This window comes from Melanerpes formicivorus, unplaced genomic scaffold (genome assembly GCF_026170545.1).
Source record: "Melanerpes formicivorus ecotype bairdi unplaced genomic scaffold, bMelFor1.0.p_v2 SCAF_53, whole genome shotgun sequence".
In the NCBI taxonomy this organism is placed as follows: Eukaryota; Metazoa; Chordata; class Aves; order Piciformes; family Picidae; genus Melanerpes; species Melanerpes formicivorus.
In genome coordinates, this window is record NW_027142405.1 from 635,870 (window position 1) to 657,082 (window position 21,213).

A 21,213-nucleotide genomic window follows, 5' to 3' on the forward strand; every position below is an offset into this window, starting at 1 on the left:
TAGTGCAACCTGGCACTGCCTCTGATCACTCACCACTGTTGATGTGTTTCAAATTAATGGTTTCTAACACCTGCAGCTATCAACAGCATCGAGTTTTTCTGCCACAGTAAAACTTCTCATGGGAGATGTGAAGAAGTGCAGGAGAAAAAGGATTTTCACAGCTGTGTTATGGTCTATAGGATCTGTGAAACACGAAAACAGAGACACATGGACTCCTGTCCCCAGCTGCCAAAAAGCAGTCTTCCACTGTACCACCTCTGTGCAATTTAATCCCAATAAGGAATGAAGACAACCCAACTGCATCTCTGTTTTTGTGAGAAAGAGTTCTGAGTTGTGTGAGTATACAGGGAGATACCCACATGAACACAAAAGATTAACTTCCTGAATTCTAGGAAAACCAGAGGTAAATCTCAGATTACTCCACACAGGTTCTATTTTTCTGGTAAAGCAACAGGCCAGTTTTAAGTACTTTAATCCTACTAAAATGAACATTTGACTAGAAATATCTTGTTTTGACTTAGGGCTGCAGATGTCCATTATCTTGCATCCCATGAAGCAGTTTACAGATGTTTGAACATTCCAAAGCAGAAGAAGAACACAAGACTGACAACTCACGGCATTTTGAATGAATTATTCCCCAGCTCCTTTAAATAGAGCACGTAAGGCATATTGTTCCCTACATCATCCATGGTATTGTAATTAATGTCCCAACTACTGTCCACATCAATCCATCACTCATAGTCTTGTAATTACAGGTTTAGAGACTGGGACAGCAAAGCATCATTAAATCAGATCAGAGGCTTGTGGTACACTGTGGCAATGCCAGTGACAAGCAGTGTGAGCAATCTGGCAGTGCAGGCCTAGAGCCTGACATGGTGGTAGGCCATGCTCAGCATAAGTGCAGAGCCAGCTAGCAGTGTAGCAAAACAGTGCTGTGCCTGCAGCATGTAACTAAAGCAGGACACTGGTAGCTATGAACACAGAAAGTTATCTTGGGACAACAGGACATGCACCTGCATCAACAACCTCATGTGTCATTAGGCTGGAGAGCTCCCAAATGGAAAGGGACCTGGGGGTGCTGATCAACAGCCGCCTGAATATGAGCCAGCAGTGTGCCCAGGTGGCCAAGAGGGCCAATGGCATCCTGGCCTGCATTAGGAATAGTGTGGCCAGCAGGAGCAGGGAGGTCATAGTGCCCCTGTACTCTGCATTGGTTAGGCCACACCTTGAGTACTGCGTCCACTTCTGGGCCCCTCAATTTAAGAAGGACATCGAAACACTTGAGCGTGTCCAGAGAAGGGCAACAAGGCTGGGGAGAGGCCTTGAACACAAGCCCTATGAGGAGAGGCTGAGGGAGCTGGGATTGTTTAGCCTGGAGAAGGGGAGGCTCAGGGGTGACCTCATTGCCCTCTACAACTACCTGAAAGGTGGTTGTAGCTGGGAGGGGGTTGGTCTCTTCTCCCAGGCAACCAGCACCAGAACAAGGGGACACAGTCTCAAGCTGTGCCAGGGGAGGTTTAGACTCGAGGTGAGGAGAAAGTTCTTCACCAAGCGAGTCGTTCGTCATTGGAATGTGCTGCCCAGGGAGGTGGTGGAGTCACCGTCCCTGGAGGCATTCAAGAGGAGATTGGACGTGGCACTTGGTGCCATGGTCTAGTCATGGGGTCTGTGTTTATAGGTTGGATCCTCGAGGTCTCTTCCAACCTTAGTTATACTGTGATACTGTGATATTTTTCCTGCATTAGCAGTTGTGGCAACTTCACAAGCTGCAGCACAAGCCCATTCAATGTTTGCCCTAGGAATTTTTGATACACAGAAGAATATATACATATATTTACATTTGTTATAATCACAAGAGTATACTCCATATGATCTGCTTGCTTCCTACACTCAAGAGTTCCCAGCTGTAAGCACCACACAATTCACATGGAATTTAGGCTAGCATACTAGACTAGACAGGTCATTACGAAAGCCTAGAAATATCCATTCATGCCCTGGTCTGGAGCTGTGGTACAAACATGAAGCTTGCAAGCAGGAAACTTTATTCACAGTATCACCAAGGTTGGAAGAGACCTCAAAGGTCATCAAGTCCAACCTGTCACCACAGACCTCATGACTAAACCATGGCACCAAGTGCCACGTCCAATCCCCTCTTGAACACCTCCAGGGACGGTGACTCCACCACCTCCCTGGGCAGCACATTCCAATGGCGAATGACTCTCAGTGAAGAACTCTCTCCTCACCTCCAGCTTAAACTTCCTCTGGCACAGCTTGAGACTGTGTCCTCTTGTTCTGGTACTGGTTGCCTGGGAGAAGAAACTAACTCCCTCCCGGCTGCAACCACCCTTCAAGTAGTTGTAGACAGCAATAAGGTCTCCCCTGAGCCTCCTCTTCTCCAGGCTAAACAATCCCAGCTCCCTCAGCCTCTCCTCATAGAGCTTGTGCTCAAGGCCTCTCAACAGCCTCGTTGCCCTTCTCTGGACACATTGGCATGTGTCCTACCTCCTAGGAAACTCTGCAAACACAGTCCTCTCAAAAAGAGGGCTAAAGCCATGCCCTGTCAGTGCCTTAGTAAAAGACGTATTATTTAGGAGTAAAAAGAAAGGCAGTTTCTTATACTTTTAGGCTATTAAAGTTAACCTTAGAGCAGATATATCTCCTGTACTGTTAATTCTTTGATGGGTCCTCAGTGATAGGAGATGTGAGAGCAAAAGTCCCAAAATCCACTTCTCTGTCAGACACTGAGGGGCTTACACAGCTAATTAATACCACACCTGTTACATTACATGTAAGACTCTTCAAGGAAACCTTTAATGATTTGTCAAAATCTGATTCAGCAGGTAGAGCATCACCCCAGGATTTTATTTTGAGCATCAAGTGAAGGAAATGTTTTCAAACACTTTGCGTGTTTACTAGCTGGGTGAAAGGCACTAAAGGGCACACATAGCCAGAAAGGAAACAACGCTGCACACGGCTCCATACAGTGCAATTCCATCTTGCAAGAATTCCCTGTAAGCATAATTATGCTGAGATGGTACAAGACAACTCCAGCAACCATCAGCACTCTACTCACAGTCACCCAGGCCTCTCAGATCACAGAATGGTGGGGGTCAGAAGGGACCTCTGGAGATTACCCCTAGTCTAAGCTCCTGCTAAAGCAGGGTCACCTACAGCAGGTTGCACAGGTCTGCATCTAGGTGGGGTTTTAATCTCTCCAGAGGAGACTCCACAACCTCTTTTGTCAGCCTGTTGGAGTGCTCTGTCACTCACAATGATTCTGCCTGATGCAGGAAACCCTAAGCAACACTCTACAGAGCTGAAAAAACATCCAGACCTGAAATTAAATATCTTTGAGCATTTCTTAACAATAGCTGTAAATCTGAACTTGCTCACATTGGTTTAAGTTGATGCTCAAGGTTGTACATGCAGTCAGCATTATTTATGAGTATGCTGTTGTCTGTCTTCTAAAAAAGGCAGTTGCTCCAGTCAGCCCAGAAAAGTCCTGCTCATTTGCTAAAGGGTTTCCTAGTGTGCAGAGGACCATAACATATACTAAAGAGAAACTCCAAACTTCATTAATAATAAATACACAAGTCTCCCAGCTGCTGAGCCATCACTGCTTATAGTAAGCTGGCTTAATAAAGGATTTTGTAGCATCTGTTAAATAAAGCTCCAGTGCTGGGAAGATGATTACTTCCATTAACAAGCCACAAAATATTCAGCACCATATACAGTCCCCAAACTGAACACAGCCATGGATCACTCTATCCCAGCCATGAGTCTTCCCAGGAAAAGGGAGTTCCTCTTAACAGTTCTTGCAATTCCTTCACAAGCTGCCATGTAAACATTAAAAAAAGGACACCAATAAGAGAGCCAAAAAGCTTATTTTCAACTGGGGCTGAGGTTTCCCTGCATTGTCCCCATTTTTCTCCTCCTGTGCCAGTTTTACACCTGCACAACCATCCAGGGAAAGGTCCCAACGAGATGACCAGGATTAGTCCACTTCCAGCAGCTCAGATGCATTTATCATGATCACCATCCACTGAACAGTGCTGGGCCCTGTCCTCTTTAACATCTTTATTGATGATCTGGATGAGGGCATTGAGTCGATCATCAGTAAATTTGCTGATGACACCAAGCTGGGGGCAGGAGTTGATCTGCTGGAGGGTAGAGAGGCTCTGCAGAGGGACCTCGACAGGCTGGACAGATGGGCAGAGTCCAACGGCATGAGATTTAACACATCCAAGTGCCGGGTTCTGCACACTGGCCACAACAACCCCATGCAGTGCTACAGGCTGGGGTCAGAGTGGCTGGAGAGCAGCCAGGCAGAGAGGGACCTGGGGGTGCTGGTTGATGGTAGGCTGAACATGAGCCTGCAGTGTGCCCAGGCAGCCAGGAGGGCCAATGGCATCCTGGCCTGCATTAAGAACAGTGTGGCCAGCAGGAGCCCCTGTACACTGTACACTGCACTGGTTAGGCCACACCTCGAGTACTGTGTCCAGTTCTGGGCCCCTCAGTTTAGGAAGGATGTTGACTTGCTGGAGCGTGTCCAGAGAAGGGCAACAAAGTTGGTGAGGGCTTGAAACACAAGCCTTATGAGGAGAGGCTGAGGGAGCTGGGGTTGCTTAGCCTGGAGAGGAGGAGACTCAGGGGAGACCTTATTGCTCTCTACAACTACCTTAAGGGGGGCTGTAGACAGGCAGAGGTTGGTCTCTTCTCCCAGGCAGCCAGCACCAGAACAAGAGGACACAGTCTCAGGCTGTGCCAGGGGAGGTTCAGGCTGGAGGTCAGGAGGAAGTTTTACACAGAGAGAGTGATTGCCCATTGGAATGGGCTGCCTGGGGAGGTGGTGGAGTCGCCATCATTGGAGGTGTTCAGGAGGAGACTTGACAGGGTGCTTGGTTGCAGGGGTTAGTTGATTAGGTGGTGTTGGATGATAGGTTGGACACAATGATCTTGAAGGTCTCTTCCAACCTGGTTTATTCTATTCTATAACAGCGTTCAGCCACAGTAGTGAAAGAGAAGAGCAGCCATCAGAGAACCCAGCTTTTGTCCTTGTCACCTGTCTCACACAAACTTCAGCAAAGTCTCTTAAATCTCTCTGTGCTTCCCCATCCCTCATCTGTCGTTCTGGGAATTCTGAAAGGTGAAAATAGCTTCAAGAAGGCACATAAATGCCATCTAATTAAAACACATGATCTACATTCCAGAGAATGAAGTTCAGGTCAGAAATCCTTGGTCATCTTCTCATCCTGCCACTCTTGCTTAGAGATGACAGGAGTCTTGTCAAAGGCACACCAAGGGTATAATGCAACAGTTTTGTCCCCACCTGACATGTAAGGGGTCAGGTCTTTCTGCACACAGATGGCAGCAGGTGTGGTCTCAGCAGCTGCTGAGACATCTGTCCACATCAGGCCTTGTGAAGGATCACATTCACCCACATGAATAAATCCATATTGTCTAACAGTGACAACACAACTAAATTTATAGGAAGAGCTGCACATCAGCACTATGATAAAAGGCAGAAACAAGTCTGGCAGCTAGCATCCAATCTCACAAGCAAACAGATCAGCATTTATGAACTTCTGAACACAGACTTGCCTCATTTTAAGCATATGATGCAAAGTATTTTTTTCCCAGTGGCTATAAATGGTGAAGTCCAGTAAAAAACATAGCCAGAATTACACTTCAGGTCCATGACTCTCTCAAGCTGTGCTGATAATCTTAGAGACCATATCCAAATGTACTTTGACCACTTAATCAAAGACACCAACTGACTACCTTGTGACACAGATTTTTAAGCAGAATTCTTTAGGAATGTGAATAATGAGTTATGCCTGTCAGCCATGGATCCAAATTCAGGACACTTTCCCATGGACTTGGATGTGTCCACAAACTAGTCTCAGGGAATGCTGCTTAGTGCTCTGCTTAAGAAACAAGTCTTTATCAGAGCATCTTGTATTGCTTAACCACAAAGTATCTTCCACAACACTAAACTGTCAAGTTCTTTCAAGCAGCAAGTCACAGAATAGAGTTCTGCAAGCTCTGTCAAGCTCATGTAGTCATAGGCTATGGTTAACATTGCTAAGCACCCCGCTCCAAGTATTTTTCCATCTGATTTTTTATTCCTCCAGACATGCTGCTGTAACGCTTTATAGGAGCACAAATACACTGAGATGTGGAATTGCACTGAAATGGCTGCATCTTTGGAGGATTTTTGATGGATTGGTACAAAAGCAGTGTGCAAGCAAATTCCTACTTAGGTGAATTATTGTGCCTGACAAACATTCCCTGTAAGGAACCATGGATTTTGTCTTCAAGGACACTACTGAAGTAAGCAGACGTTAGCAGAACCATGTCCCAAGACTCCCACCAATCATTTCCTAAACTGACAGAGATGCCTTTGTCATGAGGACACAGATCTGCAAGGCCAGGCTGCTCTCCCTGCAGCACAGCAAGTTGTTTTTTGGGGGGACACAACATGTTCTCAGTAACATCACCATAAATTTCAACCATTTCCTTTGATCCAGTAGAACTTGCATTTACAGTGGAGCAAGCAGGATCAGAATCTGAACAGTTACATGAGACTTTCAGGCACATTTTTTGGAATGTATTTTAAGGGGCAACAAGCCTGGCTGCAACGTTTTCAGATGTTCTCCAACCTCTTCTCTCTCCCCTATCCTATCCCCACAAGAAATCACAACAGCCACATTGTCTTTTATAGGCTGAGGAAACGAAGGAAGGGGAGGGGTTTCCAGGATTTTTTAATTTATATATTTTCCACCTTCACGTGGGGTTTATGTTTTTGTTGGTTGGATTTTATTTTATAAATATATGGAATTATACATAAGGCACGTGTCTGGACACCAAGAGAAATCATTCTGAGTGCTCAGGCTAGCCTTCAGTTTCACACTTTTAAGCAGTATCACTCCAGCTCAGCAAGGGCAGCTCCTGCTGTAGAATTCCCTCTCCTTGCTTGACTCTACTTGGATTGTGAAAAGCACTCTATATCTCATGAAGCCCTGTACTCCTGAGACAGTATTTAATTCAACCATGACTTCCCTTCTGGGCATTTCCTGGCCAAAAAAACAATATGGCAAGATGGAAGACCTGAAGACTGCCAAACATTCACTGCAAAGAAGTGCCAAAACAAGTGTCTTTATTGCTGATAAAAGCTGTTTAAGACCAGGCTGGATGAGGCTCTGGCCAGCCTGATCTCGTGTGGGGTGTCCCTGCCCATGGCAGGGGGATTGGAACTAGATGATACTCGTGGTCCCTTCCAACCCTGACTGATACTATGATATCAGAATGCAAAATGAAGTTGCTACCTTTTTTTCACCTCCATCTGCTTCACCAAAGCTGTGATTGCTGCTGCAATGGAGTTGAAGGTACCAGTTTTCATTCTGAGATTAAATTCTAGCACAGTAGCAAATGACAAAAGTAATCTAGTGCCTGTGTTAAATCAGTATTTATTCATATACTAGTACCAACCAAGTTCCTCACACCATGTTCTCATCTTCTGTGCTCTTCCTCATGCTCATACCTAGTTAAACCTGGTAAATAGTAATTTTCCTCATTAGCTCTGGATGGGCTAAAATGAATGATTTTATTATAAGGAGATGAGGGGGGTAAACTCTCAGCCTCCACAATTCCCTAAAATTCCTGCTATCCTGAGGGTCAGATCTGTGTATTAATAAGACCTGGTGTCTATGGTAGCCTGAAGGCTAGTTCCACCATCTGGAAGCACAGCTGTAAGAGACAGCTGCAGTGATCAAGGATAACCACACTTACACTTGCCAGGCACACGAGTCTTGTCTGACCTTGGTGATCAGCATGGTGGAGCAAGACCTGGTATCCTCTGCCCTTCATCACCACATTTTTAGCATAGCCAAATCCTGAACACATACACAGAAAAACTCCTTGGTCTGTTTGGGGACTTCTGCTCAGAGGTCTCCAAACTCATAGTGACCCAAAAGCAAACAGGGTTGCTCTTAGCATGCACAACAAATCACCTAGAGGACTACATTAACCGCCTTTAGGAAGAGTACAGTTGCAATACATATAGAGATGGACTACACCAGTACCACAGGCACATTTATACCAGCTAGATTCTCCAAACTGACAATTTATGCCTGCACAGAAACAGGAATAACATATACCAAGTACAGTTGCCATAATTCTGCCAGAAGTGTCCATGCCAGGAGTCACACCAGCTGGACTTCTAATGGCAATGAGGCAATTACATTAAAGAAATCATACCCCTTGCAGTCATAAATACACTGGCAGGAAAAAAAATCTATGTGAGGACTAGACCTTAAATAAATTTTGGGAACCTACACAAGGGTTTGTTCCTCTTAATTACACTGCCACTAAAATCAATTTGTTTAAATCAAGATTTAAGACCCAAAATAATTCTTTGTAAGCGGTGTGGTTTTGTTACCTGCATGCACACATACCTTGTCAATTGAGTCCCTGACTTTGACAGCTCACACTTGTGAGGCAGGAGTTTATTATATGAATAATAAACAAAAAGCAGTAGGGTGAATACTTCTGCTTTCCTGATTTGAGGAAACCAGAACAATTCACAGCAACTCCAGATAACACTGTGACAAAGTGTCAGAGTGTAACTTAGGTTGGAAAGGATCTCAAGGATCATCGAGTCCAACCTATCAACACAGACCCCATGACTAGACCATGGCACCAAGTGCCACATCCAATCCCCTCTTGAACACCTCCAGGGACGGTGACTCAACCACCTCCCTGGGCAGCCCATTCCAATGACGAATGACACTCTCAGTGAAGAACTTTCTCCTCACCTCGAGTCTAAACCTCCCCTGGCACAGCTTGAGACTGTGTCCCCTTGTTCTGGTGCTGGTTGCCTGGGAGAAGAGGCCAACCCCCTCCCGGCTACAACCACCTTTCAGGTAGTTGTAGAGGGCAATGAGGTCACCTCTGAGCCTCCTCTTCTCCAGGCTAAACAACCCCAGCTCCCTCAGCCTCTCCTTATAGGGCTTGTGTTCAAGGCCTCTCACCAGCCTTGTTGCCCTTCTCTGGACACGTTCAAGTGTTTCGATGTCCTTCTTAAACTGAGGAGCCCAGAACTGGACACAGTACTCAAGGTGTGGCCTAACCAAAGCAGAGTACAGGGGCACAATGACCTCCCTGCTCCTGCTGGCCACACTATTCCTAATGCAGGCCAGGATGCCATTGGCCCTCCTGGCCACCTGGGCACACTGCTGGCTCATGTTCAGGCGGCTGTCAATCAGCACCCCCAGGTCCCTCTCTGTTTGGGAGCTCTCCAGCCTCTCCAACCCCAGCCTGTAGCTCTGCATGGGATTGCCGCAGCCAAAGTGCAGCACTCGGCACTTGGAGTTGTTGAATGCTATCCCGTTGGATTCTGCCCGTCTGTCCAGTCGGTCGAGGTCCCTCTGCAGAGCCTTTCTACCCTCTAACTGACTAACATCTGCTCCTAACTTGGTGTCATCTGCAAACTCACTGATGACTGACTCGAGCCCCTCATCCAGATCATCAACGAAGATGTTAAAGAGGAAAGTGAAAGTGAAACTAACAGTGATGGGTGTTGTTGCATTGCAGTGGCCTGTGAAAAACACCAGTTTGGGCTGTTCTGGAAATTTAACTCCAGTCTCACCCTTGGTGCTTTGCCACCACTGTTGCTAAACGAGCAAAATAATCCCCTGCACATACAAAGAAAAGGACATATTTAGCATATTAGCAGAGCTTTTACCATGCCTCCTACAGCAGTTGTGCTGAACTACCAATGTCTGGAGTCATAGAGAAAATCTGTCTGTCACGTAATGCCAATCTCAGGCATAAAAAGGATCTAAAGGGGAAAAAAATAAGGAAGAAAAAAAGGGGGCAACAGTGCAAGGTTTGAAAATCTAGTGATTTTATTTGCCAAATGTATTTTCTTTCTCCACATTTATCTACACATTCTTCCTTAATTCCTGTGTTATTTAATATTCTTCTAAAATTTGAAACAGAAGCAGGATACAAGTCCTTCCTTTACCAACAGCATCAAGTACTCATCAACACAAGTCCTCAAAACACAGCAACAACACAGAAAGTCACATAGGGAGAGTATGTTGAAAGGGAGATCAGACAGCTCAGTACCACAGCAGGTGTCACAGTGGCAACTGCTTGTCAAAATGAAGGCACAAAGCTGTGCAAGAAAGAGGAGGAATAATAAGAGATACGTTTCCTCCTGTTTCCCATGTTACAGGGAGGCAACAATTTACTCCAGAAGTTAAATAATAACACCTAGCCTGGGCACAGCTCTAACAGTATAAAGATGCCTTTCACAGAACCACACAGAATGGTAGGAGTTGGAAGGGATCTGTGACGATCGTCCAGTCCAACACCCCTACTACAACAGGACCACATCTAGCCAGCTTTTGGAGGCCACCAGAGATGAAGACTTCACAACTTCTCTGGGCAGCCTACTCCAGTGCCCTGCCACCCTCAAATGAAGAATCTTTTCCTTATGTTCACATGGAACTTCCCATGCTCCAGTTTGTGCTCACTGTCCCTTGTCCTGCCACTGGACAGCACTGAGAATAGTCTGGCTCCATCCTCCTGAGACTGGATCTATATAAGAGGCCCTTCTCTCATCCTCTCATAAATGCCACGCCACACATTTTGTTTCTGTAAGAGCATCCATGGCACAGTTGTGCCATTTTAACAATGGTACACAAGATGCTGTCTATGGGAAATCTACTCTACCAACTGTGCCAGCAACAGAAATAGAAGAGGCCATCTTCTCTAGCATAGTCACAAGGCCAGACATGCAAGCCTACACCTTTAGCAGTAATGCCTGCTTTGATAATGGGAAATTACTCTATTATTTTCAGCCCTTTCCTAGTTAGCACATCAGGCAAATCTTCTTCAGCCATGCCAGAAGTCATGCTTAAGGGAGCTACTTAGCTCCTTCATCCATTTTCAACACCAAATCAAGACATTATGGCATTGCTAATGCTAGTTCATCCCTGTTAAAAATTACAAGGATGCCTTGGGAGAACCTGTACTGGAAGTAGCACTGGTATGCACTAGTCTTTGAACAGCTGAGTGTTTCAAGTGCCTCAGAAATATAGCTGTATTTGCCACCACAGCAAACATCAATGTAAGACCACAACAGGACAAGAAGAATAGTGTTCAAAGTGCAGTGAAATAAAGGTGATAAGGACTTCCCCATATAAAGGATAAAAAAAGAGGAAGACAGAAGCACCTTTGACTTGTGTATTCAAGGGAAGTCAGCTTTCTCATCGAAGTACCACCACGCTGGCTATGGCTCTGCCTAACAGTGTGAAAGATCAAACATTAATGCAGCTCAGCACCACTCTTGCTGATTGTGTGATGAAGGCCTAAGCCCCTGACAGCAGAGCACGTGGAAGGAGGATGTCCATGCTCCAGCACATTTTGCCATCTGAATCATTGGAAGAAGTTTGGCAGATGAGAGTTTGGGCATGCATTTGTTTCAGCCAACTCGCATACAGGGCACAGTGTCCCTTGTCCAGGGACAACAACAGAACAGCTTGTCTTTGCAGCCAAGGCCAGGCACTCCATTTTAAAACAGCAGAGGAAACTGGGACAACACAAACTGACCCTGCTTGAATATGGGACCACAGCAGTGGTCTTCATGCTTAACACAATTTAATGCAGCCACTTCGATCACAACCGGCTGTTCCTTAGTCTAAGCAAATTTGAATGTTGCCATCATGGCATGAGCTAAGAGCCACAGCATCCCAAGTTTGGTCCATACTGAGCTCCTGTCCTACCCTACCACTACAACAGACGTGGTGGATACTTTCAGACAGAAGAAATTTGGGAAAAATTAGAACACATCCTTGATTTGAGGCCAGAAAAGAAACAACAGAAGGGAAAGGCTTGCCTGTTTTTTCAAATTTCAACACTACCTGAACACTGCTTTTTACCTTAACTGTCTTGGAAGTCCAATCCCACAGCATCTCTGCAGGAGTTTTATAAGATTAACACTAAAAGGTCTTCATTAATGTGAGATAAAAGGTTGATAGAAAGAGCTAGGTGCCAGTTTCTGTGGTTCACCTACATCACTCAAGCAGGAAGACTTGTAGGCAATGGCCAGCAAACTCTTTGAGCTGACCTTCTCATATGTGCAAAACAGCATCATAGCCTTTGCTGGCTCTGCCAATTAAAGATAGACAGCACTTCATCTGACCTTTTCTTTTGCAATAAGATGACCATAATCCACATTTAATATGCTGCAAAGTCATTTGCCTTTCAAGTACAGGAGCATGTTCTGCTGAAAGTCACTGCTATTAGGTCAAATTTAAACTCAATATTGCAGGACAGGTAGTACATTGCTATTAATAATAAATAATCATGATAATGTTTTCCCTTAATAGAGCATCTCATCCCAAAAGGTCTTGACCACTTAAACTCTGGACTAAGTTCTATCCACTGTTACAACCCTATAATCTCTGCCTGATTTGTACAGGTGCAGAGGAATACAGAAATTAAGAGTTTGCATCAAATCTGTGAATTACTTCACTTCAGCTGATGTTCTCCCCAGTTCAGGGGTAGATCCAGTGATAACATTGCCAGTGCTTTAACAAGGAGGTCTCAGCATTATATTCTAGACAACAGGGCTGTACTGCATGCCTCTGTGATGCCAGTGCTTCCTGGGAAGGGGTGGGAAGGTAAGGATCCAAGCAATGCTATTTATGTTCCTCTCTAAATAAAGATGCTCCTTCATGACCACAATCAAGTATAAAAGAAGCACCAGTCAGCAAACAAGTTTAAGTGCTTCTTAAGAGGAACAACTTCTGGAGGGCTGGGAAAGTCATACTCTATGTATAGTCTCCAGGCAAAATGGACTCCTACCATGCACTACTATGATATAAACATTTTAAAATGTAGTAATATGCAGACATGGTTGCAAACATATACAATGGATATTCAGCACACAGATCAGTGTTCCTGTCCTTAACTCAGGATGAAAGAGTAAGAAAAAACACTGCAAAAAGAATTAAGAGTATCATCTCCAGAGACATGCTTTAGAAACACCTAGTACTTCATTCTTCCCAAAAGCAAAATGTTTGCTTCCTAGAAACACTTAGGTCAACCTCAGGAACAGGATCTCTTTAGTAGGAGTTGACTTGACTCAAGGACCAACAGAACCAGTCACATGGAAATGTCTGTGCCATACCCTTCAACTTGAAATGGCATCAAGGACTTCTCAGTGCCACCAGCACTACATCACTTCACCTGATGCAGCAGCTATTTAGCCACGCTGGGCAACCCTTTCAGTCAGGATCTGATGAATGCCATATTTGAACACATGCCTCATGAAGCTTGGGATATGACTGTGCTGCCAATGCAAGCAGGCAGGAGAAAAGCAGATCACTTCCAGCAAACATGCCAAACTTTTCAGCCCAGTGAGAAGGGAAAACACCCTTACTCAATACTAGGACCATTTTCTATGCTTACCTAAGCACTCAGCCATTGATCTTTCTTGACCACCAAGCGGCATGTCAGTCAGGATATTGGTTGAGCATTACGCTACAGAGAATGAGTACAGTGCTAAACAAAAGAGTTTCTAAGAGAACACAATAGACCAGAGGCAGGAAAGAGAAAGGGTCAACCAGCCCCATTTTGAACAAGCAAACAAGGGATTTGATTCCTTTCACACAGAAGTAACAGAAGCCATCAGAGTATTTCACATAAACCACCACAGGTATTATTTCTGCTTATGGTCATCATCCAAAGCAGCCTCGTTTCCAGTTTGCTCATGAACTCGGTCTGTTCCGGAGACTTGCCCAACACTGGTCGAGCCCCCCAAAAAAATGCCAGTCACACCTAGCTCAGGATCCTATTTCTAACAGAGACAACAGAGGCCTAGAGGTAAAGTTAACGGGGCAAGTTTAAAGCTATCTCTCTCCTATTTTCTCCCTCCACCAGCTTCCAGGAAGCCACAGTTTGAGGACTTCCTCAGCCAGGGCATGTATTCGCACATTCATGTTTTAATAGTGGTTGGTGGGGTGCCGTGCCAAAACATTTTCACTGCATTGACACATCAGATGCATCAGTGAAAGCAAAGACTTTCCACTTGGCATGGTCTGAATTAAACATAGCTGCAGAGACACCTGTTTCACCCTACCTTCACCTCCACAGTCCACACCACAAACACACCAGGCAGAGTGCAAATACTCTAGATGGGCGATGGAAACACCGCAAACTGCTTCCCCATGCTCTTAATCATGAATACTCTGCAAATGAAGACACAGCTTTGGGCAACAAGACAATTTAAAATAAAATACAAGTGCAAAAGAAAAGCTTGTCCCTGTCTTCCCAGGCCAGATATGTCACCACTCATACGGAAGCCAGGTGGATGTATTAACAAATAACTCATGTCTTTCTCAACCTTTTGTGCTGCAATGCAGGGCATCATGTTTAGACCTCATGAAACTTCTTGAAACCTCCACAGAATCACCAAGGTTGGAAGAGACCTCAAAGATCAAGTCCAACCTGTCACCACAGACCTCATGACTAGACCATGGCACCAAGTGCCACGTCCAATCCCCTCTTGAACACCTCCAGGGACGGTGACTCCACCACCTCCCTGGGCAGCACATTCCAATGGCGAATGACTCTCAGTGAAGAACTCTCTCCTCACCTCCAGCTTAAACTTCCTCTGGCACAGCTTGAGACTGTGTCCTCTTGTTCTGGTACTGGTTGCCTGGGAGAAGAAACCAACTCCCTCCCGGCTGCAACCACCCTTCAAGTAGTTGTAGACAGCAATAAGGTCTCCCCTGAGCCCCCTCTTCTCCAGGCTAAACAATCCCAGCTCCCTCAGCCTCTCCTCATAGGGCTTGTGCTCAAGGCCTCTCACCAGCCTCGTTGCCCTTCTCTGGACACATTCAAGTGTCTCAATGTCCTCCTTAAACTGAGGGGCCCAGAACTGGACACAGTACTCAAGGTGTGGCCTAACCAGTGCTGAGCACAGGGGCACAATGACTTCCCTGCTCCTGCTGGCCACATTATTCTTGATGCGTGCCACCTATGACTAGAATTTCTGGCATCCCCTATGTCCTACCAGAAGCCACTGCACATTGGGGGGAAAAAATAATTTTAAAAAAAGTAAAAACCCCCACAAAATCAAGTTTTAAAAGAAAAGGAGACCCCTGTATGCTTTCCTTGTCATAGTACGGAATTTTTCCCCAGCTTCTGCTTTTCTCAATCCGTACAACATTGCCCTACTTATCAGAGGCTTTTGAACTCTGCACTTGATGAACTGCAATTGCACTCCTACCCTCGAAACAGAAAATTCACTGATTAAAGCAAAGTAATCACTCTAGAGCACAGCAGTCCCCAAACAATGAAGCAAAAGCAGGACCAGAAGAAGTTGCCAACAGGGTGGTATTCCGCTCTGCAGTTCAGGAACTGCTGCTCTAGCCCTTCTTTGTAACTGTATGAACATGTAAAAGCTTTTCTTGTTGATAAAATTCAAAGAAGAACAAAAAAATCCCCCCCGAAACCCAAGATCAATAGCCAAACAAACATTTAACTCTGAAGTAACTGCAGGAAGGGTTACAGTCCAAGAGATACTCTCTAAATAACTATTTAAGAATACACTATAAAAAAAATTATCACATGATATACGTTATCACCACGTAACATGCTTAATCCCTTCCTAATGACTTTTCCATGCCCTGTCACACACATCTGACTACCCCTGCAACATATAAATAACAACTTTTGAGGAATGGGAGGAAACCAAATTAATTAGACATGAACTGAGAATGGTACAGAACAAATAGAGAGAAAACACCTTTTTGTCACTTCCAGGCTGTTACTAGCACATTGCATCAGCAAGTTATCAGTAACATCCCAGCTACATCAATTGTCAGCATAATTCACCAATTCAGCACATATCTAGGAGCAGATTTTTTTTCTTCTTCAGCTGCAAATATTCAGGAGACAAAACATGACAGTATTTTAAGCCCTCCAGGAAAAAAAGAAAGAAAAAGACAAAACACACTAATTGCCCTTATTATTTCACAATTTTTCTCTTGTACCAGATGCCTTGTGTCCGCCTGAAACCTCATGGGATTCTACCTCTTAGAGCACTTCCGTGAGCAACACCTGCAGGAAAGAGTCACAGGAAAGTGACACAATTGTCATCAGATTAATGTGGGTCAAATGTGAAACCTTGTTACCTTGATACTGCTTTTCATAGCTGGTTTATGTGGTATGTGTATTTCTACATTGTAAATCCGTTCACACATCATTCTGGCCAGCAGACTTCTGGTACAAGCCTATCTCGAGGAACAAGTCAGGATCATATTAAACGCTCTGAAACACATTTCCAAGTACAAAAACCAACACTAAGTGAGGCTTCCAGACAAATGCCTATGCTGCACTTAAGCATACTCAGGTACTGCCTTACGTCCCTTAACTGCTTCATTTTAAAAGCAGTGTTTGAATGGTAACTAATACTAATGAGCACGCTAACAGCAATGTAACTAGGACATTCCACATGCATATATAAGGCTGAAAGCGATAGCCATCAGCCTAAACCGCTGCAGCCCCACAGCCAAAAAAGCCACCCTGACTCGTTAACCTCGACAGGATCTGCAACAACCATGACTCACAGCATTTTCGTCTCACTTTTAACCTTTCCTACCTCTATTTGTGGGGATAAATTAGGGCTTCCTTAGTCCGGAGTATTTTCCCACTAAAATTCACCAGAAAACAAGTGTTTAAGGACCAGAGATCATAACGCTGGAAAAGCAAAGTCCAGACTTAGACGCAAACAAGGGGAGGGGAGATGCGGCCCAGTTTTGCCCGACTGAAACCACAGAAACCGACAACAGTGCGTGTCTACTTCAGTCCCTCCTTCCCTTTGTACGTGATCTTAATGAAGCCTGGGGTGTAAAAACGTTTCCTCCGCTGTCACCGCTTCCTGCCTTCCTCTTTGGTGTACAGCTGGGGATCCGACGCTGGGTTCAGAGCCGGCATCCCCCAGAGTTCCCCAGCATGGGTGCCCCTAAAGTGGGAGTGATACTCAGCAACCGGCTCCCCTGCCAGGCGCATAGGAGAACCGCCGGCCAAATACTGGCAGGATAATTTTTCTCTTTTATTGTGACTTTCTCCTTCTTACTGCGACGCGGATGACACCTGCTCCCTCCTCCTGCTGCGTGGGTGTCAAGCTCCTCCTGTCCAGGCTTGCCCGAGCTTGCCCGGAGGGGCGGGTACCTACTGCCTGGGACCACGCCGGCGGTGAACACGGGGGATCAGGGCTGCGAGATGTCACACCGAGCTGCCGCAGCGCCATCCCAGCCATCCCGCTGGCGCTTAGCCTTGCCACAGCGAGGAACGCTGGGCACCCACAGCTCAGCCAGCCCTCCTCCATCTAAATACACGGAGAATGGAGAGGGAAGCAAAGGAGAAACTCCGCGCTGAGGCGGGGTTTCGTTTCATTCAGCGTGAGGCAAAGCCCAAGCCCCGGAGATCACCCCCGCGGCCGTCCCCACTCACCCAGGGTCTTGACGGCGACCTGCCGGGTGAGCGGCGGCGGTAAGTTGACGCAGACCAAGTCGACGTCCTGGTGCAGCAGCACCTCGTCGATGCGGCTGGTATAGAAGGGGACGCTCATCTCCTTGGCGAGCTCCTCCGCCTCCTCGGGCGTGCGGCCCCACAGCGCCTTCACGGCGAAGCCCTCCGCCTTCAGCAGCGGCACGATCACCCGCGCCGTCAGGCCGGTGCCGAACACCCCCACCCCGGGTAGCATGGCGGCGGTGGGGGGCGAGGCGGCACTGCACGGCGAGACGCTCCCTCCTTCCCTCAGCGCCAGCCAGGGCGGGAGGAGGCGGCTGCCTGGTTGGCGGGAGAGGGAGGCAGCCCCCACTGGCTGTGGCTGCTGCTGCTGCCGCCGCCGGGGCCGGGACCAGCCGCCCCCCGCCTCAGCAGTGTCGCGGCCGCCGGCTGCCCCGCCATGCCCGCACCATCACACACGCCTCCACGGAGGCGCCGGCGCTGCCCTCCCTTCACGAACGCGGGGTGGGCAGGGATAACCCGCTCTCCCCGCGGCGGAGGCGGCCAACAAGTGCGGGTTGCGGAGGAGAGTGGGGAGGATGGGGGGGATGGAAAGGGGCGGCGGCGCGAAGCTCAGCACCCTTCTGCCATCTTCGCCGCGAGCGCCCGCTCGTCGTGGGGGGAGCGGGGCCTGGCTGTCACCTCCCGGCGGTTCCTGCACCGCCCGCCCCGCCCCCATCGAACCATTGGCCACCGCCCGAGCTGGCCCCGCCCCGGCACCAGCGGGAGGCGCGAGGCTGCGGGGCGCCCTCTGGCAGCTGGCGGGCGTCGCCTCGCTCGCCTCGCCGTGGAGGCTGCCCGGTGTGACCGGGGTGAGGGGGAAAAGCGGGCGACGGAAAGGTGGTTCCCGCGGCAATTATCACTCCGCAAGAGGGTTTCCGGTCCGCCTGGCCGGTCGGTTTCGGGGCATATCCCCCTGCGCCGCCGGGCATGAGCCATCCGCCCACATCTCCTCCCCCAAGGGAGAGCAGCTGATGGGCCATGGTTATGGGGCGCCACAAAAGGGAATCACAAAAGGGTAGGGGTTGGAAGGGACCTCTGGGGATCGTTTAGTCCAACTGCTCTGTTAAAGCAGGTTCAGCCAGAGCAGGTTGCACAGGAACACATTCAGGTAGGGTTTGAAATTTTCTAGAGAAGGATACTCCACAACCTCTCTGGACAGGCTGTTCAGTGCTCTGTCACCTTCACAGGAAGGAAGTTTTCCTCATATTCAGACAGGACTTCCCTGAGTTCCAGTTCTTAACTGTTGCCCTTTGTCCTCTCACTGGGCACCACTGAAGAGAATCCGACGCTGTCCTCTTGACAGCCATGCTTTAGAAATAGGTAAGCATTGAGAAGATCCACTCAGTCCTCCCTGGATAAACAGCCCCAGGCCTCTCAGACTTTCCTTGTCAGAGAGATGCTCCAGTCTCTCTGTAGCTCGCCATTGGACTCTCTCCAGTAGTTCCCTGACCCTCTTGAACTGGGGAGCCCAGAACTGAACACAGGACTCTAGATGTCACTCCCAAGTCATTCTCTGTAGAGCTGCTTTCCAACTGGCGCATGACGTTATTCCTCCTTAGGTGCAGGACTTCATACATTGCCTTTGCTGACTTTCAGTTAGGTTCCCCTTTGTCCAACCCTCTAGCCTGTCCAGAGGGGTGATATCTAGTAAAGGCACAGAAGAGCTAGGAGAGGCCCAGCAGCAAACAAGCATAAACTGGTCATATCTCTTTATCTTCAGTGTGTCTCTTCCTGTGACAGTTCTTCAGAACTGTGATGTCCCAAAGAGCTGCCCTGAACCCTGTGTGCAGAGTGTTGGGCACTGGCTCCCCTGCCTGCATTTCCTATCAGGCCTAGCTGTCCAGGATGCCCCGCTCTAGTCCCCACCACTTATCCTGTACCAGACTGTTGGACATTTGCTCCTCCTGCAAACATTGTGTCTCTTCAGCTTTATTGGGATACTGGTTCACATTGGAAGGCTGACATCCAGGATCACAGAAAAGCAAAGCCTCCATCACTGCTGTAGTGCCTTCCACCAGCTCCTGCTTCACCCCACCTTTGCCTCTAACTGGGATAGGTCTCCAGGCTGACACAGGGGCTGCTGAGTGGGTCCAGGAGTGGCTGAGGACACCACCGCCCTTTGGTCCTGCACAGATCTGTGTAGGAATCCTTCTCAAGAAGGTCAGTCTGAGCCCTGAATCAGCTGGTCTGAAAGCAGAGTGGCTCTAATGAAGGCCACACAGTTACACTGGTGTCTATCCCACTCTTAAAAAAAAAATACAAAACTTACTGCTTCCAGTTAAATTATAAGAATAAAGATGTTGTTTTTCCACATATTGTTTCTTTTACTGGTTCCTTGGATAACAGAAGAGCAGAGTAAGGAAGGAAAAAGGAAAAAAAATGAGGAGAGAAGGGGAGACAAAAGCAGTTAAAAACATTTCTTATATTAGACTGTTGGAAACATGTCAGGGACAACTTTGCAAACGTAATCCACCACTACTGGAAAAAAGAGACTTGGAAGCCAGCACCCCTTTCCCATACTCCAGAAAGAGGTATGGTTTTTTTCCCTGCCACCACCTCACAGCAAACACATTCTTCATTACAAAGAGCACAGATGCTGAAAGGATCGCCACAAGTCAAATATGTTTTGTTTCCCGTGTGCTATTAGCACTGAAGTGAAGCTCTTTAGCTTCTGACAACTGAAACATGATCCAGACCCATTTGTCAAATAACCACAGTGGTGTTACCTTTCCTTAAAACAGAAAGATTGCACCGGGGCTATCCATCAGACACTCAAATGGTGGGTGTTCCCAGGATGAGCAATTTGGAATATCTTTCCTCTCTTATTTAATTGCCTGTGCACAATAATAACCCCAAGAAAGTAGCCAGGAACAAGGTAAATGACTGAAGCTTGAAGAGAAATAGATACTGTGTGCCTATTTAGTCATTATATCACTTTTCATATGTTAGCACAAGCCACTTTATGAGGCCACATCTGGATTCCTGTGTTCAGTTCAGGGCTCCCCAGTTCAAGAGGGACAGGGAACTACTGGAGAGAGTCCAGGGGAGGGCCACAGAGATGCTGAGGGGACTGGAGCATATCTCTGACAAGGAGAGGCTGAGAGACGTGGGACTATTTATCTTGGAGGAGAGAAGAGGATCTCCTCAATGCTTATCAATATCTAAAAGGCAGGAGTCAAGAGGACGTTCCAGACTATTCAGTGGTGCCCAATAACAGCACAAGGAGCAGCAGATGCAAGCTAAAGCATAGCTTTAAGTTTCATTTGACCATTTAAGTTTCATTTAAGTTTCATTTGACCTCATGGGAAAACTTCTTTACTTTGAGGATGACAGAGCATGGGAACAGGCCACCCAGAGATGTTGTGGAGTCTCCTTTCCTGGAGATTTTCAAAACCCACCTGGGCATGTTCCTATGCAAGCCGATCTAGGGGTACCTGTGTTAGCAGTGGAGTTGGACTAGATGATCTCCAAAGGTCCCTTCTAACCCCCACCTTTCTGTGATTCTGTGAAGGGCAACTAGGTCTCATCACTCCAGTAACCAAGTCAACCTCTGAACATGGGAAAGTGCCAAATCTAAATTACTGCATATGCATGGGCCCCACATTCCCCCTCATTTGTTGC

General features: G+C 47.0%; 1 protein-coding gene across 1 annotated transcript in view; it reads right to left on the minus strand.

Annotated features, from left to right (window-relative positions):
• GFOD1 (Gfo/Idh/MocA-like oxidoreductase domain containing 1) overlaps window positions 1-18,229 on the minus strand; it is an 82,335-nt gene extending 64,106 nt beyond the window's left edge. The window contains exon 1 of the mRNA XM_068160793.1: window positions 17,533-18,229. Coding sequence (XP_068016894.1) covers window positions 17,533-17,785 — 253 coding nt within the window. The 5' untranslated portion in view covers window positions 17,786-18,229. The remainder of the gene's footprint in view (window positions 1-17,532) is intronic.
• Window positions 18,230-21,213: the final 2,984 nt, after the last annotated feature.